We start from the raw sequence: 22,754 nt of genomic DNA on the forward strand, positions 1-22,754 counted from the left end.
TTTCAACTCTTTCACCACCCTGACCATTGCTTTATGAAAGGCCTACGTCATTGTTTTCCAGTTAATATAGAAAGGCTTTTGGTTACTCTTCAAACATATCTCATAGAGTTTTCTATTGTTTGGGCATCATTTTGTAGCTTCTGGATATTTGACATTTCTTAATATAGTAGCTGCCCTGTCATGAACATAACTCCGCTCTGCAGTGATTTGTAAATACAAAGAGTATAGCTCGAGCTCAGGGGGATGAGGAGACGTCTCAGACTGTTCTCTGTTAACTGATTGATGATAATTGCTTTTTATTTGGCAGCGGATGATTTAAGTGTTGTTAGTCCACAAATAGCGAAGCCCTGGAATGATGATTAAAGGGGATTAAAATTAAGGGTGACGGGTGTGGGCTTGTTTGGAACACTCATATTTCCTTTCCTCATGTCTCGGAGATTTCATCTTTAAAGTAGTGGACTTTAAACTGGACTTTGAAATCTGCCTGAGGGACTGCTGTCTGCTCTTAACTTGGTTTCGAGTTATACAGAGCTATAGCTTGAGCACACCCCAGACTGTAAGTGGTCCAGTTCCTCTGAGTTTATTGCTCACTGTTTGAAGGTACTTTCTGTGTGTACAGGTAAGCGGAAGACAGAGCCATATTTAGACTGTCCGGTGCGTCACCGCTGACTGCGCGCTGCGGACTGTTTTGACAAGTGCGGGACTTTATTTGTTCACTTAAATAGACTAACGGTGAGGATGGAGCACTTCTGGCGGAATACTGTCTTCACTTTAATTGTCATAAGTAAGTACCAAACTTCTGTTTTGGACTTTAAAGATGTTAACACATTTTTTTCGCCGCCACCCTTTCGAGGGTTATAAACAGCCAATCCTCGCCGGGAAAAGCGGCGATTTCATAGTTTTTCAGAAGATCTTTTTTTCCCCTAAGCTGTATCAGTTATTCGATGTATATTTGACTTCAGCCTCTGAACGGTTTTTGCGCATTTTGAACACATTGCAAAACGTGTGAATTTCACCGGATAATTAGCCAGGAGATTATTTTTAATGAGATTTCCAGCATTTATTCATCTCTTGTAGAAATAATATCATAGTCAAGGCTCTACGTTATGTGGATCATAAAGGAAATAACTAATATTTTCACATACTGCTCGCTATCGCTGCCCTCCAATGTGTGGCAGCTGTGGAGCAGAACATGACAGACATTTTTAATCCGGTCCTTATTTCTGTTCCTGTTCCAGTTGTTATTCATGGTTTTTGGGTTGTGCACGGGACGCAGCGAGCTGTTTTTGTGCTGCAGGTACACGGGCGTGGCAAGACACAAGACTGGTGAAGGTTTCGTGAATCCTCTACCTGCTGAGAAGGGAGAGAGGCAGGCTGAAAGCTGAGCTCTGCTCTGCCTGTATGGTCTTGTGGGTCTATTGCTGCACCAAAATATTCTACCTGAGGGGATTCAAATGGATGTGTTTGGGAATACAGCCATCTCTTTAGAAACAGACTGATCCGTTACAGCTTCTACTAACTCAAACTTCAACTCTTCGTGAAATGTATGAACTCTGAGTGTGTAAAGCTTTTTAATGGTCTGCCTTTCTCACTGAGTTAAGGGGATGCGGTTTTTAACAGAGCATGAGCCACAGATGCCTCAGATTGTTGCTGAAGATAAAACTGAAGCTGTTCTACTTATAATCCTGCTCTGACATCAAATGCAATATGAAATGCAGATAGATATTTGTGTTGTCACACTGTGATGTTAATTCCTCTTTCCCCTCCACCAGCTGACAGTATCTGGCAGGCACAGTCCTTCAACCTTGGTACTGCAGGTGCCAAGATCTTTAGCGGAACAGCAAAAGAAGAGTTTGGTTACACAGTCCAACAAGTGGAAAACAATCAAGGCAAATGGTATGAATTTCTGTCATCACATAAAAAAACTTCTTGAATCAAAGAGGTTTCAGAGTCATCGCCATGTTTTCTTGTCTTTAATGTTTTATAACAAAAACATCAAGCTGCTATAAGCCTTCAAGTGGTGTGCATATTACTTTGCAGTTTTCCTAGAAACAGCATTAAAAGTGGGGGGAGATAATGACATTCACAGAGGACAGGTTTGAGGTCCTCGTTACAAGCCTGCACGCTACAACAGGCTCGTTTTGGTGTTGCGCAAAGAGTCGGACGTGCATCTTAGAGTGATTGGCTCCAAACTGACTTAAAAGCTTCAAATAATTGTACACTTGAGAAAAAAAAAATCCTGTTGTTGTACACAAACTTTAATATCTTTGAATCAGATAGTGCGCGTGCAGTCACATCATGTTATTTTCAAAAGAATCAAGTTGGAAACAACAGCCTGTAACTGCAAAGAGATGGAACTGGAAATGTTCAAGCCACTTATTGGCACACAAACAAGTCTCCACACTGCTACACTACCACCAAGTTGAAGCAAGTTTTCAAAGCAATACATTCCATTCCAAAAATGTCGCCTAGTCTTTATTTTATTGCAGCATCCAACAGTAGTTACAAAAGTCTTAACTATTGTGCACGTTACTATACTGTTTGAAACCATTTTCGCCAATTTTTATTATACATGTGTAACAGTAAAGCAGTAATAAAATTCATTACTGTTTAACATTAGTTAAACAGTAATAACAACTAGGTGTCTGACTGTTGTACACTCTGAGTCACCATTTGTCAGAGTAACTCACCGCCTGAAGGAGTGACCCATTTGCGTAACTTGGAAATACAGAATCTGATAAAGACTACTGATTGCACGTTGCATGGTAGTCCACAAGCTAAACAGGAGATACACACTATTACACATCATACCATATATGACAGAATGATGAGTGCCTCTTCCTGTGCCTTGTTGAGCTCTAGATTTTGAGAAATGTCTAAGTAACAGCAAAACTCAGTGCTGCAAGTTCATAGACTGATAAAAAAAATCAGTTTTCTGTATTTTATGTGAAAATGTTTGTGTTTTTGCGATTACCAAAATTTCCCATACGTAGGTAAAGCCTTAAGGATAACGCCAACAGTGCATGTTTTTTGGGTTTTTCTTTTTCCTAGGCTCCTGGTTGGTGCTCCTTGGAGCGGTTACAGTCAAAACAGGAAGGGGGATATTTACAAATGTCCCATCACAGGATCCAGAAACAGCTGTGATAAGCTCAATCTTCAAGGTAAGGTTTTTGATGTTTGTTTCACAAATAAGAGGCTACCTTGCAGAGAAACACACAAGAAGTCATTCTGTCCTTTTTATGTTTCCAAATTCGTCAGACGTAACAGTTAAATCCAACAAAGTTGTAATAACTTCATATATTGAGCTTTTAGAAGCTTTTTCTTCAGGTTGTAGAAATTCTTGATGAGAACTGTAATCTGAACAGTAATCTAATGATGTCTTTGCCACTTTTTTACAGATTCTGTCAATGTTCCAGAGGTTAAAAATGTCAATGCCAACATGTCACTGGGTTTGACTCTTACTCGAACGCCTGGTGACAATGGTTTGACGGTATGTTTGTTTGAGTGTGTGCAACTTCACACATATCATAGAAAGGAAATAACACTATATCGCTGAGCATAAGGAGAGCTATTTCCGGTCTATATGCTCAGTGATGTATTTTTTATAACCACCTCAGTGACTAACACTTTCTATTCAGTTAGGCCTTTACAACACAACTCCTTATTCGTTACTTCATACATCACAGTTCTAATAAAGACCTTATTAATGCCTTATTCACTGTGTTTGGCTGCTACTACACCATTTCCTTCCTATTTATAAGTTGGCACAAACTGTGTGTGACTCACTCCAGTGATAAAAAATATGGGTGGTCTCTTTAGGAAGCTAGACTAGAAAAGCAGAGCTGGTTGTTTAGATTGGATTGTTACGAAGTTGTTGTAGTAAGTAGCCCATGCTAGATGAGCCTGTGATGAGCTGTGTACTGATATTTGAAGGTAAATATGACCCTTAGGAAACTGACAATACAAGATATAATTAAGAATTTCACTTTGGTCTCTGAGTTGCAGCCAGAGACGGTTTGAGGATCTAAATTCAAGGTTCATGAGGAAGATACAAAGTGTCTATGAAAGTGCTTGAAAATGGGACTTCCACAGTGATGTAAAAATAGCACCCATGATGAAAATTGTCCAGAAGTGCACAGGTAGATGACCTCGAATGAGAAACTGTCCAAAATAATCAAAGCATGATATAATATTTATTGTAGGGTCTTTAAATGACAATATAAAGTGCCTTGAGCTGACTGTTGTTGTGATTTGGCACTGTTAAAATAAAACAGAATTGAACTGATATCAACTGAGGGCATTAGTTGATATCACTTCACCTAATGTTGTGCTATATATATTGACGGGAAAAATGTTCATACACAAGATATCACTGGAAACCTTTAAAGATACTCATAACAACAAGCTTCCTTTAAACTTCCTTTTTTCTTCCTCTGTGGTTGGCTGATACAGACATGTGGTCCACTTTGGGGTCAGCAGTGTGGCACTCAAAACTTCTACCCAGGAGTATGTGCCAAATTGGATCCCATCTTTCGGCCTCAACCTGCCTTTTCTCCAGCTGTCCAGAGTAAGATGTTTTAATATGCTGTGTATAGTTCACTATCTTTCTTGTAGTGCTTGCCTTTTCATGCAGTATTCCCTCAATACTAACTAAAGGAAATACAGCCTTTTGTTAATCTATAGCTCTTTAATTACCAGTTTCAGATAGATCCCGGTGCTTCTGGAAAATCTGACAGAGATCTTACAAAATATTTTTAATTAAAGACTAAGTTTGAAATATTTTTTTCTCCAGACAATGTTCTTCATTTTTCAAGTTCCTTCGTGTTTCATTGTTAGTCATATCTTTTGGTTACCTTCTGTTTTACTGTGAAGTTTTCTTTTTTGTTTTCTTGTGGCCTTGTTGTGGTTTTGATTCCTGATTTTGCTTAAACTGTTGAAAGACACGATAATGTTAACAAATGGTGAAGTGCAACTAGGAGTTAAATACGACATATTATACCAAGCAAGTGTCAGAGCTCAAGGCTGTGGCTGAATGAATGATAAATGAATGAATGAATGAATGAATGAATGAATGATAAATAAATGCATGAGCACAGTTTATTTAATTACTACTGACTTTAATTACTACTGACTTTTTCAGAGTGTGGAGGGCCGATGGACATTGTGATCGTTTTGGATGCCTCCAACAGCATTTTTCCTTGGGAACCCATTGTAGAATTCCTGAAGAATTTATTACCCGCTCTTGACATTGGACCCCAAAGTACACAGGTGACTATGCAACTAAAGCTGTAAGTCAATAGTTTTGACTTACAGCATTGGTAAAAAGAAATTACATCCACTGTCAATTATAAGGTTTTACATCTCAGGACATAATATCCTTGTAAGAATCTGGTAATGTCCTTACCAGAACTTAAAATTAGATAAATACAACCTCAAATTAACAAGAACAAATTACAGTTTACATGATGTAATAACTGAACAAAAACTAGGCCGTGTGTGAAAATGTATATACAGACCATGAATCAGTAATTTGACCACAGATGACTTTATCAGTCTCTCACATCATTGTTTGAGGTTTGGCCCGCTCTTTTTTACAAGGTCACTTCAGTTTATTGAGGTTTGCAGGAATTTGTTTAAGCACAACTCTCTTTCTGTCCTCTCACATGATTTCAGTCAGTTTGAGGTCAGTCTGTTGAGTCTGTTGTAGATTTGCTGCTGTGCTTAGGATCATTGTCCTGTTGCATGACCAAATTCTGGTCATGCTTTAGCTGTCAGACAGCTCATGTGGCTGCGAAACAAGCCCAAATAATCACCCCTACATCGTGGTGTCTGTCTAGTTGTACATAAACTTTAATATTTAACACCCTAATTGAGACCAGAATGTGAGATGGAGCTCTTGGTTTATTTTGCAGTTTTTCTGAGCATTGCAGGTTTGACCTTGGGTTGAATGTCAACTCCCAGATTGGCAGCTGTCTTGAAGGTTTTAGACAAGTGGATAATCTTTTCCATTGTAGACTGATGGATTTCAAATTGTTTAGCAATTTTAAACCTCCCCAGATTGGCGAGTAGTAATGTTTGCCTTTTAAAGATCATTCCTGATGTTTCCAAGCAAACTGCCAAAACTTCCTGTTCCTGCTTACCCTCTTAATTTATATGGAAGCAGTTAGAGTATACCTTCTCCACACACAGGATTCAAACAGATTATTTTTTATAATGTCCTGATATGTAAATCCCTGTAATCAAAAAAGGGGACGCTTTTGTTTCCACATGACTGTAATTAGTCTTGTTTCTTTCTAGTTTTCCTGTTATCATTATTGCCACAGTCTGTAATTTGATGTATAATTTTTTTAACATTATTATGCCAGGTTGGCGTCATCCAGTATGCTGTGGACCCCAAATTTGAATTCAAACTGAATCAGTATCAGAACAAAAAAGACGCTATTTCTGCAGCATCTAACATAAAGCAGATGTATGGGGACATGACCAATACCTTCCAGGCAATTGAGTTTGCCAGGTTAGTTGATTTTTATCACATCAGAATCATGTATTTGTTTTATTTATCCATAAATAAATCCAATATCCTGCCTTGTCCTCTCCTTTCAGCACTGCCGGTTTTAGTGCCCAAAACGGCGGCCGACCAAACGCTGCCAAAGTAATGGTGGTTGTCACTGATGGTGAATCACATGACTCATCTAAGACAAAAGCAGTTATTGCCGATTGTGAGAAGAAGGGCATTACCCGCTTCGGTATTGCAGTAAGTGCTCATCTACCATTTACGCTGATTATTCATGTGTAAAAAGTATGATGATAACACTGAATTTCAGGTAACCAAGTCACATATTTAAGATAAATTTCCATGACTTGAATCATACGTATTATGTAATGGTGACATTTCCTAAGTTTGTGCATTTAAGCATCCTTTGTTTTAAAGAACTGCTCACTTTATGTGCAAACTCTGACAAGTGTTTGAACTGCTAGCAAGTATAGAACCAGTTTTATAGTTCACCTTTCTAACAGTACTTGCTAACTGCATAGTACTGACCTGCATTAAATTCCTTTTCTGATAGTTTATATTTGCTCATTAATTTGCTGATTTGATTTGTTACTTAAACCTCGTTATATTTACTTTGTCCAATCTGGAAATGCTGTTTTGTTTTTTGTTTTTTTTTTAAATAATAATAGGTCTTGGGTTATTACACAAGAAATAACATCGACACAGAAAAGCTTATAAGTGAAATCAAATCCATCGCCAGTTCACCCACAGAGAAACATTTCTTTAACGTATCTGAAGAGGCAGTCCTCTACACCATCGCTGGAACTCTGGGCGACCGCATCTTCAGCATAGAAGGTACATAGAGGATTATGCCATTTCCCGTCCTGTTGTTGTGTTTACTGTAACTATATGCAGAACATATAGTCTATGTGACAGTGGATGTACAGTGCCATGAAAAAGTATTTGCCCCCATCTTGATTGCTTGATTTTTGCATTTTGTCACTTAAAATGTTTCAGATTATTTCCTTTATTAAGAGGAAATGCTACCCAAACCTGCCTAGCCTTGTCTGAAAAAGTAATTACCCCCTGAACCTAATAAGTAGTTGTCCAACCCTTGGCAGCAAGAACAGCAATGAAGCTTTGTGATAACTGTCAATGACTCACTTAAATCCCTGTGGAGGAATTTTGGCCCCCTCTTCTTAGGAGCATTGTTTTATTTCAGGAATACTGGAGGGTTTTCAAGTCTGAACAGCCTGTTTGAGGTCATTCCAAAGCATCTCAATTTGATTTGGAGGTGGACTCACTGGTGTGTTTCGGATCATTGTCCTGTATAATCAGCACTTGAACTTCAGACCACGACCTAAAGGCCAAATATTCTCCTTTGGGATTTTCTTGTAGAGAGCAGAGTTCACGGCTCCATCAATTATGGCAAGTCGTCCAGGTCATAAAACAGCAAAGCAGTCCCAGGCCATCATACTGCCACCAGCATGTTTGACTGTTGATATGATGTTCTTTTCATGAAATGCTGTTAGTTTTATGGCAGATGTAGCTGGACTCTGCTTTTTTTTCTTCTAAAAGTCTGGGTGATTACCAAGATGTTTTTGGCAAATTTGAGATGAGTCTTTGTGTTCTTTTTGGTCAGCAGTCTTTTTCACCTTGGAACTGGATGCAATTTTTGCCCAGTTTCTTTCTTAATGTTAAATTGTGGACTCTGACCTTAACTGAGACAAGTGAGGCCTGCAGTTCTTTAGCTGTTATTCTGGGTTCTTTTGTGACCTCCTGGGTGAATCATTGGTGGACTCTTGCTGTGTCCCAAGGTTTTAGCAAACGCTTTGTAACTCTGTCCAGTGACTTTGTTTCTTATCTGTTCTTTAGATTGTGACATGATGAGTTACCATTTGAGATCTTTTAGCCTAATAAACCTTTATTTTGTCAGACAGGTTCTGTTTAAGCAGTAATCAAAAAATCATTTTTCTTTGTCCAGTGTGAAAATTTGTTTGATAATGTGAAACATTTACATGTGTGAAATATGCAGAAAACTAAGAAATCAGGAAGGAAGCAAATTCACTGCACTGTAGATTAATTTCATGACATGTCTTTTCTAACTTAAGATCTTAACATGTGAGTTTTCATTATCTTTATGTTACCGTTTGTTATGTTTGGGTTTTGATTCTGGTGTACACATAATGCTTTGTTCCCACAAGGCACTGGAAAAGGGGCAGACAGCTTCAAAATGGAGATGTCCCAAGTTGGATTCAGTGCTCACTATTCCAGCAAACAGGTACCCACCCAGCCAAAAAATGAATCAGATTAAAAAGGGTAAAGGCTTGTCAAACATCTTTTTTCTTGCCTGCTAAGCTGTGGAAACATGTGCAAAACCACTTTAAGAATAGCTGGTTAAAGCGGTTAGTATTTGTATCTGATGGATCTAATCCGATTTATGTTATATGTGCATATTGGTCATGCAGTCATGTAGTGGTGTAGTGTTTGTTGCCTAGATTTTGATCTTCTCTCTTTAAGGATGTATTGATGCTCGGAGCAGTGGGAGCCTATGCCTGGAGCGGGACTGTCGTACATCAAACAGGGTCACAAGTACATATTCTCCCTCTTTCAGCCTTTGAAGATTCACTGCAAGACAAAAACCATAGCTCACTACTGGGTAGGCATTTAATTCTTTATTTACTGGACCAAATCTATAATACAGTTTAACTTTGTTAGATAACTGTTTGCATAAAACACTACAGGGATAGGTGTAATGGATGGCTATTAGTTTTAATACCAATACATTTACACTACAACTGCATGGCTTTGAAAGCCACATTGGAGGCCTATGAATTTATTACATATAAAGTTTTTATGTTTCACTCATTTCAGTCCAATCGTTGTACTTTTCAGGGTAGAGCCTTTGTTAAGCAGCTTAGCACAAACCTGAATCATTCAAGCATAAAAAGGCATTTAACTCAAGGGATGAACCAGTACATATAGCAGACAACTTAGCAAACACTGAATTTTAAATTCTATCGTTGCGCACTGTTGTTGCTCGCAGCGTATCACAAACAAACACATAATTTGTTCCAATTTCTTCAGTCAAATCCATTAAAGATCCCAAATATAGCACAGCTGGACATGAAATAATGGCAAAATAATACAATATTTTTGCAACAACAAGGTGATTTGCAAAGAGCTCTTAGCCTTTGTAAATCCAAAATTTGATCTCGTGTTTACAATGTCATAGACTGGCCCGGTATGAATTTGCTTTTTCAGTTGCATGAGAAAATGAACTGTGAGACAGTGTGTTAAGCGTGTGATGGCACGCCTAAGTGATAGCAATGAATATTTTAAAACAAACACCAAGATTCTCAGGTTTTCACTGTGGTTAAGTCGGTTTCCACTCTGAGAAGTGGCAACCTGAGTCTGTGTCTGAGGCAGTGCAATGTCTCTGCTGCAACAGCAACAAGAGACAGCTAGCTCCTCCCTTCTCTTGACTCTCCTGCTCCAAGTCTTCCTCAGGTTCTTGTCCAATGTTAAGGTGGCTTTAGCAGATCACGCTGCTTTGCAACAGCTGCAGGAGTCCAGCGCGTTGCTGAATGCAGATTATTGAACCAATCAGGCATTAGGTTGGAGAAATACTGTGCTGTGATAGGGTTGTACAATTAGGGTAGAGGTGGTGCCCTTTTTGTTTTGTTTTGGGGGTTTTGAGATCAGGTTATATTCAAAAACATGTGGGGGCAAAAAAGGCACCTGGGCTGAGGTATGCCAAATTACAAGAGAACTGGACCAGAAATGAGTGGCAACATGTCTTATAGAGTGATGATTTAAATATACAGTGGAGATGAGGAGAAGTGTACAACAGTGAGTGTCTACAGCTGTAGAAGAAGGTGGTGGTTCTGTCAAGATTTGGGGATGCAGTTCTGCCAATAGTTTTGGGGCTCTCATCAAAATTGATGACGTTGTGAACGCAGAAAAGATTTTGATCGAATAAGTCCTTGATTTAAAAAAAATTCCCCAGATGTTTTCCTTTAATTTTGATCTTCTTGAGACAGCGGGGGCATGTACAAACTGCTCTCGAGTGATATCACCCTTATGAAATTTTATAGTGCTTGTTGAAGCAGGACACCTTTCTGTGCCATTGTTCTTATTCATAAATAGTTTAGCAAAATCATTCACAGCACTGCTACACCCAAAGTGCACCTGACTAGAGGTCTGAACAGCTAGAATAACTGAGAGCACCATTGTTGTTGAATAAATGTAGAAGAGTAATTATTAGCAGGATTAATTGAGGACTTGAGTAAATCTATGTTATTGTTCTACATTCTGCCACTTACCGAGTAAGAATATGTAAAGAGTTTATCTGTCAGTTGGTGAATGTTGTCTTTATGTTACTTTCCAGGTTACTCTGTCACCACAATGCGTGTTGGACCCAACGAGTACTTTGTGGCTGGTGCACCTCGTTCAAACCACTCTGGACAAGTTATCGTCTACACTGTCGATGCTCAGAAGCAATCTCATATCATAGACTCGCAAAGAGGAAAACAGGTACTGATCTGATTCAAGATGAGTGATTCATGTGACGTGAAGTGTAAGGATCAGAGTTAACCGTTGTTAATTGGTTTCCCAGATTGGCTCATACTTTGGAAGCGTCTTGTGCTCTCTGGATGTAGACAAAGATGGGACGACAGACTTCCTGCTGGTTGGTGCGCCCATGTACATGAGTGAGCTAAAGAGAGAGCAAGGCAGAGTCTTCCTATTCTCTGTCACCAAGGTAAATTAACCACTGACTACTATTTTAGTTCCATTTTGTGGTATGGATTTCCTGCACAACAGTGCAAAAGAGATTGATCGACATATGCAGACAGGAGCAGATATTCTGCTTCTTTTATAGATTTGTTTTTAATTTATATGTTTAGCTTAATCAGCTGCCTACAATCTCCATCTTATCTTCTGAAGGGCATACTGAACGAGAAGGGATTCCTTAAGGGTCCACCCCCAACCATGGATGCACGTTTTGGGATGGCCATCTCTGCTATTCCTGACCTGGACCTAGATGGTTTCAACGATGTTGTAGTTGGAGCACCGCTGGAAGAGAAAGAAAAAGGTGTTATTTACATCTACAATGGAAAGAGGGACATGTCAGGTGTAGACTTCTCACAGGTACAGTACATATTACTAACATTTTTAATAACAATACCTTTTTACATAACATATGTGAACATAATGGGGTTTTTTCTTTTCAGAGAATTCTTGGCTTCAGCCTGGATCCTCAGCTGAAGTACTTTGGAAGGTCTCTAGATAGCTATAAAGATCTGAATGGTGATGAACTCCCTGATATCTCAGTGGGGGCCTATGGCAAGGTGGTGCAACTCTGGTGAGTTAAGCAAGTGCAACTCAGGGGAAATATTATGGTTTAATATTATGATTTTCTACATTGTGTCGCTTATATCAGTCTGTGTTTTTAGTCATTTCAAACTGAACTTTTTCTCAGGTCCCGTAAGGTGGCATCTGTGACAGTTAAAGCTTCTTTCAATCCTGATAAAATCAACATTTTAAACAAACCCTGCAACATTAATGGTCGCATGCTTTCATGCTTTGACACCAAACTGTGTTTCACCGCTGCATTTAGACCTGCAACGCCTGCTGGAACCATCGGTAAATATATAATATGTACACATGTGCACTCCTTTTTAAAGTAATAGGCTTGAAGGATTTTATAACATAGAGTTCAGACACTTATGCAGATGTTTATGACAGGGTTTTTTTTGTTGTTTTTTTTTAAACAAGCTTAGTCATAAATCATGATTTCAGATACAGAAAAATCAAATAACAAAGGCAGAAGTTGTAGGTATTTGGGGACTGGCTCAGTCTGAGTCAGCCTTGTTGTTTCTCTTTTCACTCTAATTTTTGGTAACTGGGTGGTGGCTCTATGCTTACATTCAACAAAAAGACAAGTGCTGTAAGTAACAGGTTTATCATCTGATTCTCAACAGGAAAGCAAATCAGTCCATTTCCAGAAAGTCTGATCAAGATAATCTAAACACAAAAGATTGACTGAAGGGACAAAATGTGCCACACATAGTTTTTGCTTTGTTTTTTCAGATATTACATACAATTTGACTCTGGATGCTGACTTGCTGTCTTCAAGAGTGACATCAAGAGGAATGTTTGTAAAAAATAATGAACGCTTTCTGAAAGATGTGAAACAAGTACCATCCACAGGCCTGTGTCAAGATTACAAAGTTTATGTTCAGGTAGTGGATTGTGGATATATTACACTACATTTTTCCCCAGAATAGGTGTGAATTATTTTGAAAAAGATCCCTTAATTTGTTCATACACTTTGTATTCAACAGGAGACACCAGACTTTGACAACTCCCTCAGTCTGAAAGTAGAAATTGAACAAGCGGATCCAAATGCGAACCCTGTCCTTGACAAATTTTCTGAAAATGCTTATCAGTTCTTTGTAAGTATTTGACACCCAGCACATGTCCCTGATTCTAAGTTTATTATTATTATTATTTTTCCCCTCATGCTATGCCTACAGGAAACAAATCAAGTGACAGAAGACCTTATGACGAAGCTGTAAAGTTGTTTGTACAGTCATTTTAAATAACATGTTTTACCTGTGAGATGATTACTGGCTGGTTTCAGTAAGTCATGCTATGCTGTTATTTCCCAGCAGCATGATTAAAGCTCACCCAACTTACAGACATGTAATCATTTCCGTTTATGATGTCTGTTCTGTTGGAAATGCGGTTTTAGAAAAACGCTGCATCGTTTGGCTGAATTTGCTGCCGTGTCGTTGTTTTAGATCCCCTTCACCAAAGACTGCGGCTCTGATGAGGTGTGCAACAGTGATCTAGTGCTGAGTGTGAAGACAGATGCAAAGACATCCGGGTAAGAAACACTGAGCTGGACAAGGTAAAATATGCCATGTGCAGGGATCGTGACACCATGTGCCGTGAATATTTTTGTTTTTTGAGTTTTCAGGTAAAGATAGGACCAGTTTTGTTTTATGAATCTACCTGATGTGTAATGGCTGCCACAAGATTGTGTGTGGCTGTGTTTTGTCTTTTTGTTTTGTTTCTTTACTATTTGTGTGAATGATAATTGTGAAAGGCCCTGAAAACAATACATCAATAAAACAAATTATATGTAATTGTGGGACCAAAATTTACAAACTGTGCATCAAGTTTTGTTCGGTAACATTTATAGACATTTGTAGTTGTTTTTCCAAGCAGAGACGTCTCCTCCTACTGGCAATTAGAAAAAGTTCAGGTTTAAGGTACTTTGCATTTGCTCTGCCTTTTAAAACAGGTGGCTACATCCTTCTTTATATATGAAGTATTTTTTTGCTATGATAATAATAAATCTTCAATAACTTATACAGCCCAACTAATTTATCAACAAGCCAGTGTTTGCAACCAGTATTAGCTATATGTTGATCTATTGGTATCAGCATTTATGAAGGCTGATAAATGAAAATGATCAAATTAAATAGGCAGTGGGAGAAGCGTCCTGCAAACATGCTTTGAGTCTTGATGTTGCAAAGTTTTTCCATGAGGGGAAAACTTCCCAGTGATAACACGTGTTTGTAATGCCACAAACTCTTACCACAGTAATGAATAATTAGACATAACAAATGTTAGGCAAATCTGCTTATGCTTCATGAAAGAAAGGAAAGAAATACTGGCTAAAATGTCAGAATCTCAGATTTTTAAATCACCAAATATTGGTACTGGGCTTAAAGAAATTCATTTATAATAGCTTTTTTTCTTCCTGAAATGTTAATGCAAAAGTGGATATAAGAAGAACATGTTCATAAACCTAAGAACTATTTAATGTAATAATCTCTCTTCTAGTCCCTAAATCAGAGATGTCAAACTCATTTGTTATCAGGGGTCGCTTTGATCTTATGTGGGCTGAAAATATCCTTTCTGTCAGTGTGAAATAGCTTAACTGTGCATTTAATCCCTCAGATATCACAATATGGGAACCATACATCTATTTATTTTATATATATAAAATAAAGAAATATTGCGTAGTTAAAGAAAAAAATTCAGTCAGCACAACTCTTGGTTTAAATTGTAAGAAATAAATGTATTAAAAAAATTACAGAAAGCTGGTAGCTCATTGACCAGAGTGTCCTATAAAGTAGAAAAGTTTTGTTAATTCAAAGAAAATTTATTAATATTTTATGGTTTATGGTGGACACATTGTAAAAAAGCAGAAATGCATTTTTATTTTATTTTTTTCATTACTGTGCTATGATGGCTGTGGAGGAGATCAATATACAAGCTTTAAAATGTATGAAATTACAGTTTCAAAATTTATGTGTTTATTCACATTTTCCACATTTTGTCCCGCTGGCCGATTGAAGTCTTTGACAGGCCAGTTCTGGCCCCCAGACTTTATGTTTGACACCCTTACCCTACATGTTATAGTCCAATAATATTGCAATACCAGCCAAAAAAAAGCACCTTTGTTTTTCTAACAGGGCTGAAATCTTGGCAAGTGTAAAGTAATTATGTGCACCATAGAAGAAAGAAATGCTTTTAACTCTTAACAAATGTTACAAATGTTTCTGTTTTCTCTGTTTTACAAGTCTGCCTTCATTGCTTTATTGCACATATTAGAGCCCATAAAATTGCTGGATCCGACTCTGAAAAACATAAAAGATTTTGACTCCTCTGTGTATTAACTCACATGAATGCGTAGGAAGGACTTTATAGACCGTACAGCAGCATTTCAATGTATTTGTGGTTTTGCAGCTAGTATTGGTTTCTGTTTTGTACACTTGACTGATTGTTTCTCTTAATCTTAAGAAAGGCAACACAAAACTTTCTAAGGTGGTAATTATGATTAGGTAAAAGAAATCACCCTTAATAGCAAGCAACTTTTAGGGAAATAAAGGGGTAAACAACTTTAAACTTTCCTTCTCATTCTGGAAAATACTCTTGCTGTTACATGAAGAAACATAATTTGATCTCTTGTGTTGCAGCTCAGCACCCATTCTGGTAAGCCCTAACAGCCGAGAGCTGTCATTTGAAGTTGTTGTGAAGAACAAAAAGGAGAATGCATACAACACGCAACTCGTGATAACTTTCTCCAAAAATCTCTACTACTCCTCCATCTTTCCTCTGGTAAGCATGCCTAATAAAAACTACTTATGTTTACATGATGCTAATGTGAAAAACAACATGCTCTTTGAGTAAACTTTTTCAAAAGAATTTGTTTCTTATTTTCTCTAAAGTGTATGAACAGCAATAAATAAAAATAAAAAGCAGCAAAAAATGAATATTAAAGCAAGGAAAAAGCCAGTGGAATAAAGCCACAGTCAATAATGTTGTGTACTCTACTAAATCTATGCCTTTACAGACAGAGGATGTCAAATGCACATCACAAACAGAAAAAGTTATTTGCCATGTAGGATATCCAGTATTAAGAGAAAACCAAGAGGTAAGCACAAAACCCCATAAAGGAAAAAATAATAAATAACAAAATAAAGTTGTAAACGTTCTCTAATCTTTTTGGATATACATGTTTTTGTTTGTGAAATATTTGGAAAAAATATTGTGTTATTTCATTACAGGTGAAATTTCGCATAAATTTTGAATACAGTCTTGAGCAGCTAGAAGATAAAGCCATTCTAAAATTTGTGGCCAAGAGGTACACTGAATTATAAAGAAACTCAGCTCCAGTAATCAGCTTTATTAAAATTATTAGTGATTAATAATGTTGTCTCTTTCCTTTAAAGTGACAGCAAAGAGGAGATAGATACAGACAATGAAGTGGACTTCTCCTTTCCTGTTCAGTATGATACTGGGATTAGTTTATCCAAGTGAGTTTTCCTTACCTTAATATTATTTTTTCTCATTTAGTCTCAAAGGGTAAATCTGAAAGCTGATATTAATGTTAAAACATTCATTTCATGTACTTTTTATTCTAGGCACCCAAATATTAATTTCTTTGTGGCAGATGCAACCACTCCAGTGTTAACAGTGAAAACCTACGATGACATCGGCCCAGAGTATAACTTTAAAGCGGAGGTGCAATAAATAAATCAGTCTCATAAAATATCATCAGAATTCTTACCTTTATTTTAACAAATGTATCGTCTGTAATGCAATTTATTTACAGGTTTCTACAAGTTACCTACCCGTGAGCCTTCTATATCTGACTATTAATCTGCCAATGACCAGTAAAGGTGGAAATCGGCTCCTGTACATCACCAGCGTGGAGGAACAAACAGTGAGTTCTCAGTTTCCAAAACCCAGGAACGTTCAAGAAGATTAAAAGTTGTTTATGTCATTATCTATTTATTTTTTAAAAAGGAATGCAGAATTAGAGTGCCAAAAACTAAGTCCACTTGAGTACCGGTAGGTTGTAGAACCACCTTCAACATCTTGAAGTAATCATTTATATCAACATGAGAGACTTTATCAGTCTCTCGTGTTGATGTGGAGGAATTTTGGCCCACTCTTCTTTACAGTGTTGCTTCATTTCATTGAGGCTTGCAGGCATTCAGTTATGCACAGCTCTCTTAAGATCCTGCCATATTACTTGAGTCGTGTTGAGGTCTGGACTTCTTTTGGTTTTCAGCCATTCTGTTGGAATGGGAATCAATGTCCTGTTGCATGACCCAGTGTCAACCAAGCTTTTGCTGACAGATTCACATTAGACTCTGGAATACTTTGGTATACAAAAGAGTTCATCATCTTGTGGTTTCTCCATTTTTGTTTCTTTTTCATACAACATCTGCAACAAAATTGGCTTTTTCTGTTGCTCAGAAGTCAAATTTCTTTGTGAAACCGATGATGGCATTACTAAAGGTTGGCCAGCTTCCTCTTTCCCAGCCACAGATACTTGCAGATTTTATTTTTTCTTTGCGAAATTTCTCACCAATATCACTCAAATCAAGTTCATATATGTCTGCAAGTCTTACAAGCTCATCTTTTGTACAATGACCCAGAAAACCTTCATGTGGTGCTGCAACAAATTCCTGTATCCCTTCCGTGATTCAGCTTAAGGCCCACATAAACACTAATAAAGACAAAAGTCAGTGTTGCTCCGGGTCACTTCAGGTCAATGCAACATGTCCCTTAAGTAAAGTGGAAGCACCCCCGTGTTGACCTACTCCGATAACCCTGGTCTTCATGCAGATTAGCTTTGGGCTATTTAAACACTCAACCTACTAAACCAGTCAAGCCTCCAACAAGCTAGTTACTCACAACTAACTGGTGCGGCAGTGGAGCCACACCAGCGCTCCACTGCTGGCAGATGAGACCTGCCACACACTCTGTCACAATGTTTGAAACGGACTCACGCGCAGACCAGGTATCCTTGGTAAAGAGAAAGTGCATTTATTTACAGTGAGACACCAGGTGAGAATATATATACAGTGTGGCGGGGGAAAGGGTCCGGGGCTCCAGGGTCCAGGGGGAAGCAGGGATTAATCCAATACACGTTCTCAGTGGGTTCCAAACACACACACGCTCGCTCGGGTCCAGGGCAAATCTATATACACACAGAGAAAGAAGTCCAGGTTAGGGATAGTCGCAAACTCACAGATACAGGTTTAGAGGGACTGACGCTGATGGCTCAACGATCCAGCGAAGGATGACACAGGCCCGCTGTCATAAATAGTGCTCCAAATCAGGAGCAGGTGTGACGGTGAGCACAGGTGCGTGGGCCAGGGGCGGGAGCCCGTAAAGAGCACCGCCCCGGCAGAGGAGAGAGAGTGCAAAGGAAAAAACAAACAAAACATGTTGCCAAACACAGAGTCAGCCAGCGAGGCACGGGGACCATGACACACACAGGCCAAAAGGATGGAAGTGCAGAGCGAGTGGTCGAAGCTTAGAAATGAAAGTGTGTACGTTGTTTTCTGTTATGAATGTTTGTGTTTCTATTGGCTACCAAAGTTTTACTCCCAAATTTGTTTTTAACTATCAGGCTGCGTACAATTTCTTCAACTTTTACTGGATTCAAGTGTTATATCCGTACAATAAATGATAGAAGGCTTCTCCTCCTTCTGCAGGGAGGTTCAGTCAGCTGTCAACACAATCTAGTCAACCCTCTGAAGATCGGTGAGAACACTCAGACTGTGTCCTTCTCTGCGGAGAGCTTCAAAGGAATGGAGAAGCTGGTCAGTGAGATATTTATACAACTGTTGCTTTTAGCAGGAAGTTATGCACAATTCCAAATATGCACATCTGCACATGTGCACAGAAATCTTTTGACGCATAATATGGAAGAAAATAGTTTGTATGCAAAAGATGATGGTTTTGATGCACTACTTCTGTTTCATATTTCCTACATGAATAATAAAGCTATTCCTTTTTTTCTTTGTTTACATATAACCTTACAGTATATGCAGATTCCACCTTAAATAATATCACATTGCTTTTTTTTTTTTTTACTAATATTGAGTGTTGTTTCCTGATGGGTTTTTTTTTTTAAACTAACAGGACTGCAAGAGTGCAAACTGTGAATCTATAAAGTGCATCCTCAAAGACACTAAAGTTAAGAGCACCTACTTTGTGAACGTTAAAACGAGGATCTGGAACAGCACTTTTATTTCGGTAAATATCTTCACATCGATTTTAGAAAGATGGTCTGCTTTTATTATCATTACATTTCTTAAGTTACTGATTGTGGAATTAATCAGTTATATTAACACAATTCGTGTAATTTGTTTTATGTTAGGCCACCTATCAGACCGTTGAGCTGACCTCCAGTTTGGAAGTGAAGACCGACAAACCTGATCTGCTCATTATCAAAAACAAACAGCTGACTGTAAGATTATATTTCAGTTTTTTACTTTGCTGCTTAAATCTGACTAACATGATGCTGTTTGCTTAAAAGAGCAGCTCAGTTACTCCAGCTGATGAGCATACTCAATTGTCCTGATCATTTTCACAATTTTGTATGCAAAGAGCAGTGTAAAGCACACGAGTGCTCTTATGTTCATTTATTTTTATTTATTTTGTTAATCATGCCATTTCTGGTTTTATTTTAAACTATTACGCCTGGATTTGATGGAGACAGACAAGGCAATGATGTCCCCTGTTCTCTTGCGCTCTAGCTTGGGTTGAGAGTCAGCAAACCTGGAGAGACGGCCGATGTTCCAGTTGGCGTCATAGCTGGCAGTGTCATAGCTGGACTGTTGCTGTTGGCTCTGGCTGTTGCGCTGCTGTGGAAGGTATGTTTTGTTTGCTTGCTTTTTGTTAAGATGTAGAGGAACAACAGTAGGATATGTAAAACTTAGGATGATGTACATTTGTAAAATGAGCATTTCATCTTTGCTGCACCCTCCTGTCATGAACAGATATGGATGATTTTAAAGAAATCTGCAGCTTTAAGTTTACTGATTCCAAGAATTCCTCACCAATATGCTACATAGCACAGGGATATAAGAAAGAAAACAGTTAAAACTGGTAACTGGTCTTGTAAAAATCTGTGGAAGTATTCTTTTGGTTCACTTTTTCTGTCAAACTTTTCTTTCTAGTTTGGATTTTTCAAAAGAAAGTATCAGCAACTTCAGATGGAAGATGCACAGCACAATGCGCAGGGCGATGAGGTGCTGTGAAGAGAAAACCCACAGCTTTCTCTTTCTTCTGGTACTTCTCATTAGTTCTTGTAAAGTGTGAATACACTGCAGCTCTGCCACTGGAAGCTAGGCATTTTACTGGAAACTGGAGCCTCAGTGTTACTGGGATTTAATGCTTTGCACACTTTACAGAGAATTATTATCAGTCTTTACTCTTTGTGGAGTATTTGCACTGACTTTGAAATGTATAAGTTAAAAACTGTATTTTTTTTTTTTTTTGCTAACATTGGCATCCTTTTGTACTGCAGTGATTTTGAAGCCTTTGCTAAAATCTTTGGTGTGTTTCCCCTTTTTAGTTTTACACTGTAAAAGCATCACTTTTAAGCATTACTGTCTGTTTTGACGAATTTCAGTCATCACTCTTTCAATTAGAATACTTATGAATGTAGCAATTTTGTCAAAACATTTAACTTTTTAAAGAAGCCAGTAACTCTGTAGTACAAATTAGCTTGAGAGCTACTGCAATCTCTGCCACTCAGGACTGTTTTTTTGTAATAGGACTAGTGATATCAGGAGCTTATATGCAAAACAGATACAATACTTATCATGCAAAGTGAGTGAAAATTGTAATTACTGTGTTAGTACTGTATATACTATAGAATCAAATCATCGGGTTTCATATTTGCATTTATATATGGAAATGTTGTTGACAACATGGGTCAATGGGATATATATTTGTGTATTTGTATTGTTATTGATGATATTTGTAAAATCCCAGCAATATCACAGTTATTCAGGTATGATGAGTTTGGTAGAAAATTGCTTAAGGCTGACCATTTATACATAAGTGTGTATTAGTCTATTTATTTTGTCGGTGAATCAAAGAATGGTTTCCATATTTAATTTCAGATAACAAATGTATAGCCAGACCAGGGATGGTGCTGTAAAAAACTGGATGTCCTTTTTTTCCCAGCACACAGCATCAAAATCCCAAAGAATTAACAACAAAAAGCAAAGAAGGCAGAATATTTCATAATATTTCACACGCAGCCAACACCCATGTTTCCGATTTACAGAAAAGATTGAATGAGGAGCCAAACATGTGCTGGCACTACTTTACCACAAGATGGCAGCATGTTACAAATGACGTGTTGGCAATGTTATAGTCTGGTTTGTTTGTTTTTTCATTACTCAGTTGATGATTTGGATGCCCCACATTCTTATTGAATTGTATTTCACAATTAAGGAGTTATATCAGTTGTATTGCTTTTCTCCTATTTTGTCTTCCATCACCCTGCTCCTCTCCTCTCCTCTGCTCTCCCCTCCTCTGACCCTGCTGGGAACCCTGCTTGGATCGCTCCAGTACAACTGAGTTTCCCCTCAAACTCAATTAATTCCCTCTCACATTTTTGACTGTCAGGTTCTCCCACCGTTAGGTTAGTCTCTCCCTTGACTGTTTAGGAATGTGTTTCTGAATGTTTTCCTTTGCAGCAAGCCAACGCCAGTACCCAGCAGAGTCTTTAGTGTACATTTTGTTGGATCTGACTCAATGGAATATGCTATTTGTCTCTAATAAGCAGCATATTTTTTGTGAGTTTAGGCTCGAGTCTCCTTGTTGGAGAGAATATATAGAATTTGATAAATGACTGAACTACTCTGTTTCACGATTACTCATGGGCTGCGGCGTTGTGAAACAACCTTTGGATTCTGTCTATATGTGTACAGGGAGCAATGTGGAAAGAGTTGATGAAATGAGATACAGTGAAAGTGTTTGTATACCTTTTGTAAATTAATTTCTCTAGCTTCTTCCACAGGTGATTGACGGTTTCAGCCAAATAAATGAGTTATATCATGAAGGAATGATTACTCACAGATTCCTGCAGCGTTCTTGTATATCAGCAGGTCGTAGCAAATGATTTAATGACTGTTGGTCTTTTTTGCACTTTGTAAACTCTTGAGCACTACCTGCATTTCAACTATAAACTCTGCATTGTGAAACCAAGGTGCTGATTGTTTTGTTTTTTTTCCATTTCTCTCTTTAAACAATAGAAAACTTCATCTTTTCTGCACAAATGCTCAAGGTAGATTATAGATTTCTGTAGATGTTTGTAGATACAGACATGCAGTATTGGAGCCTAATCTTTTGGGATTTTACCACAAAAATGCCTGTTCAAATGAAAATGGATGCCCTCCATGATATCAGAAGTTCGTGGAGCTAATCAGGATTTTATTATATTCTATGGCAGTGATTTAGAGTGGCAAAACATTCCAGTCAGTACTAATCATTTGCTTCATGGGCCTGTTTGAACCAAATTCAGCTCAGAGCCTGAACCCTGCTTGTGCCTTTGCTTATGCCATTAATGGCTTCAGGACCAGAGCCAGCACTTTAAAGTTGATACAACAGGACAGACGAGGGCTTGCATGTTGAGAAGTGTTTTGGAAACTTCAGATCTTCAAAGACACTGATCTCACAAATCATTCACACCAGACACTGAATGATTTGTTGAACATAATTTAAGATCAAATGAATGTTTTCTTGATTTGTTGAAATGAAGAATTGTCTCAAATATGAATTAAAAGCTCCCAAACAAGTAATATATAATATATACATAACCTTTATTTGGCACATTTGTTCATTTTGTTATCAAAAGCCAATTTTTTGATCACCCACACAAGATTTTATTACCAGATACTTTAGTCTCTTGATAAAATCATAA

General features: G+C 38.0%; 1 protein-coding gene across 1 annotated transcript; it reads left to right on the top strand.

Moving 5' to 3' along the window:
* The first annotated feature begins 496 nt into the window (after positions 1-496).
* On the top strand, positions 497-22,031 carry itga2.2 (integrin, alpha 2 (CD49B, alpha 2 subunit of VLA-2 receptor), tandem duplicate 2). The gene is made up of 30 exons (XM_084947020.1): positions 497-784; positions 1,773-1,896; positions 3,052-3,161; positions 3,399-3,490; positions 4,453-4,567; positions 5,141-5,268; positions 6,366-6,514; positions 6,604-6,754; positions 7,183-7,348; positions 8,698-8,774; positions 9,014-9,152; positions 10,884-11,029; positions 11,112-11,255; positions 11,441-11,644; positions 11,728-11,858; positions 11,976-12,139; positions 12,587-12,738; positions 12,841-12,951; positions 13,300-13,385; positions 15,490-15,631; positions 15,867-15,947; positions 16,081-16,157; positions 16,246-16,329; positions 16,438-16,537; positions 16,629-16,739; positions 18,526-18,633; positions 18,956-19,069; positions 19,194-19,283; positions 19,573-19,689; positions 19,996-22,031. Exons 1-30 carry the CDS (start codon positions 739-741, stop codon positions 20,074-20,076), a joined length of 3,540 nt encoding a protein of 1,179 aa, XP_084803146.1. The 5' UTR covers positions 497-738; the 3' UTR covers positions 20,077-22,031.
* The last annotated feature ends 723 nt before the right edge of the window (positions 22,032-22,754 follow it).

Source organism: Perissodus microlepis, chromosome 12 (genome assembly GCF_051167445.1).
Source record: "Perissodus microlepis isolate ML-2025 ecotype Zambia chromosome 12, ASM5116744v1, whole genome shotgun sequence".
Lineage (NCBI taxonomy): Eukaryota > Metazoa > Chordata > Actinopteri > Cichliformes > Cichlidae > Perissodus > Perissodus microlepis.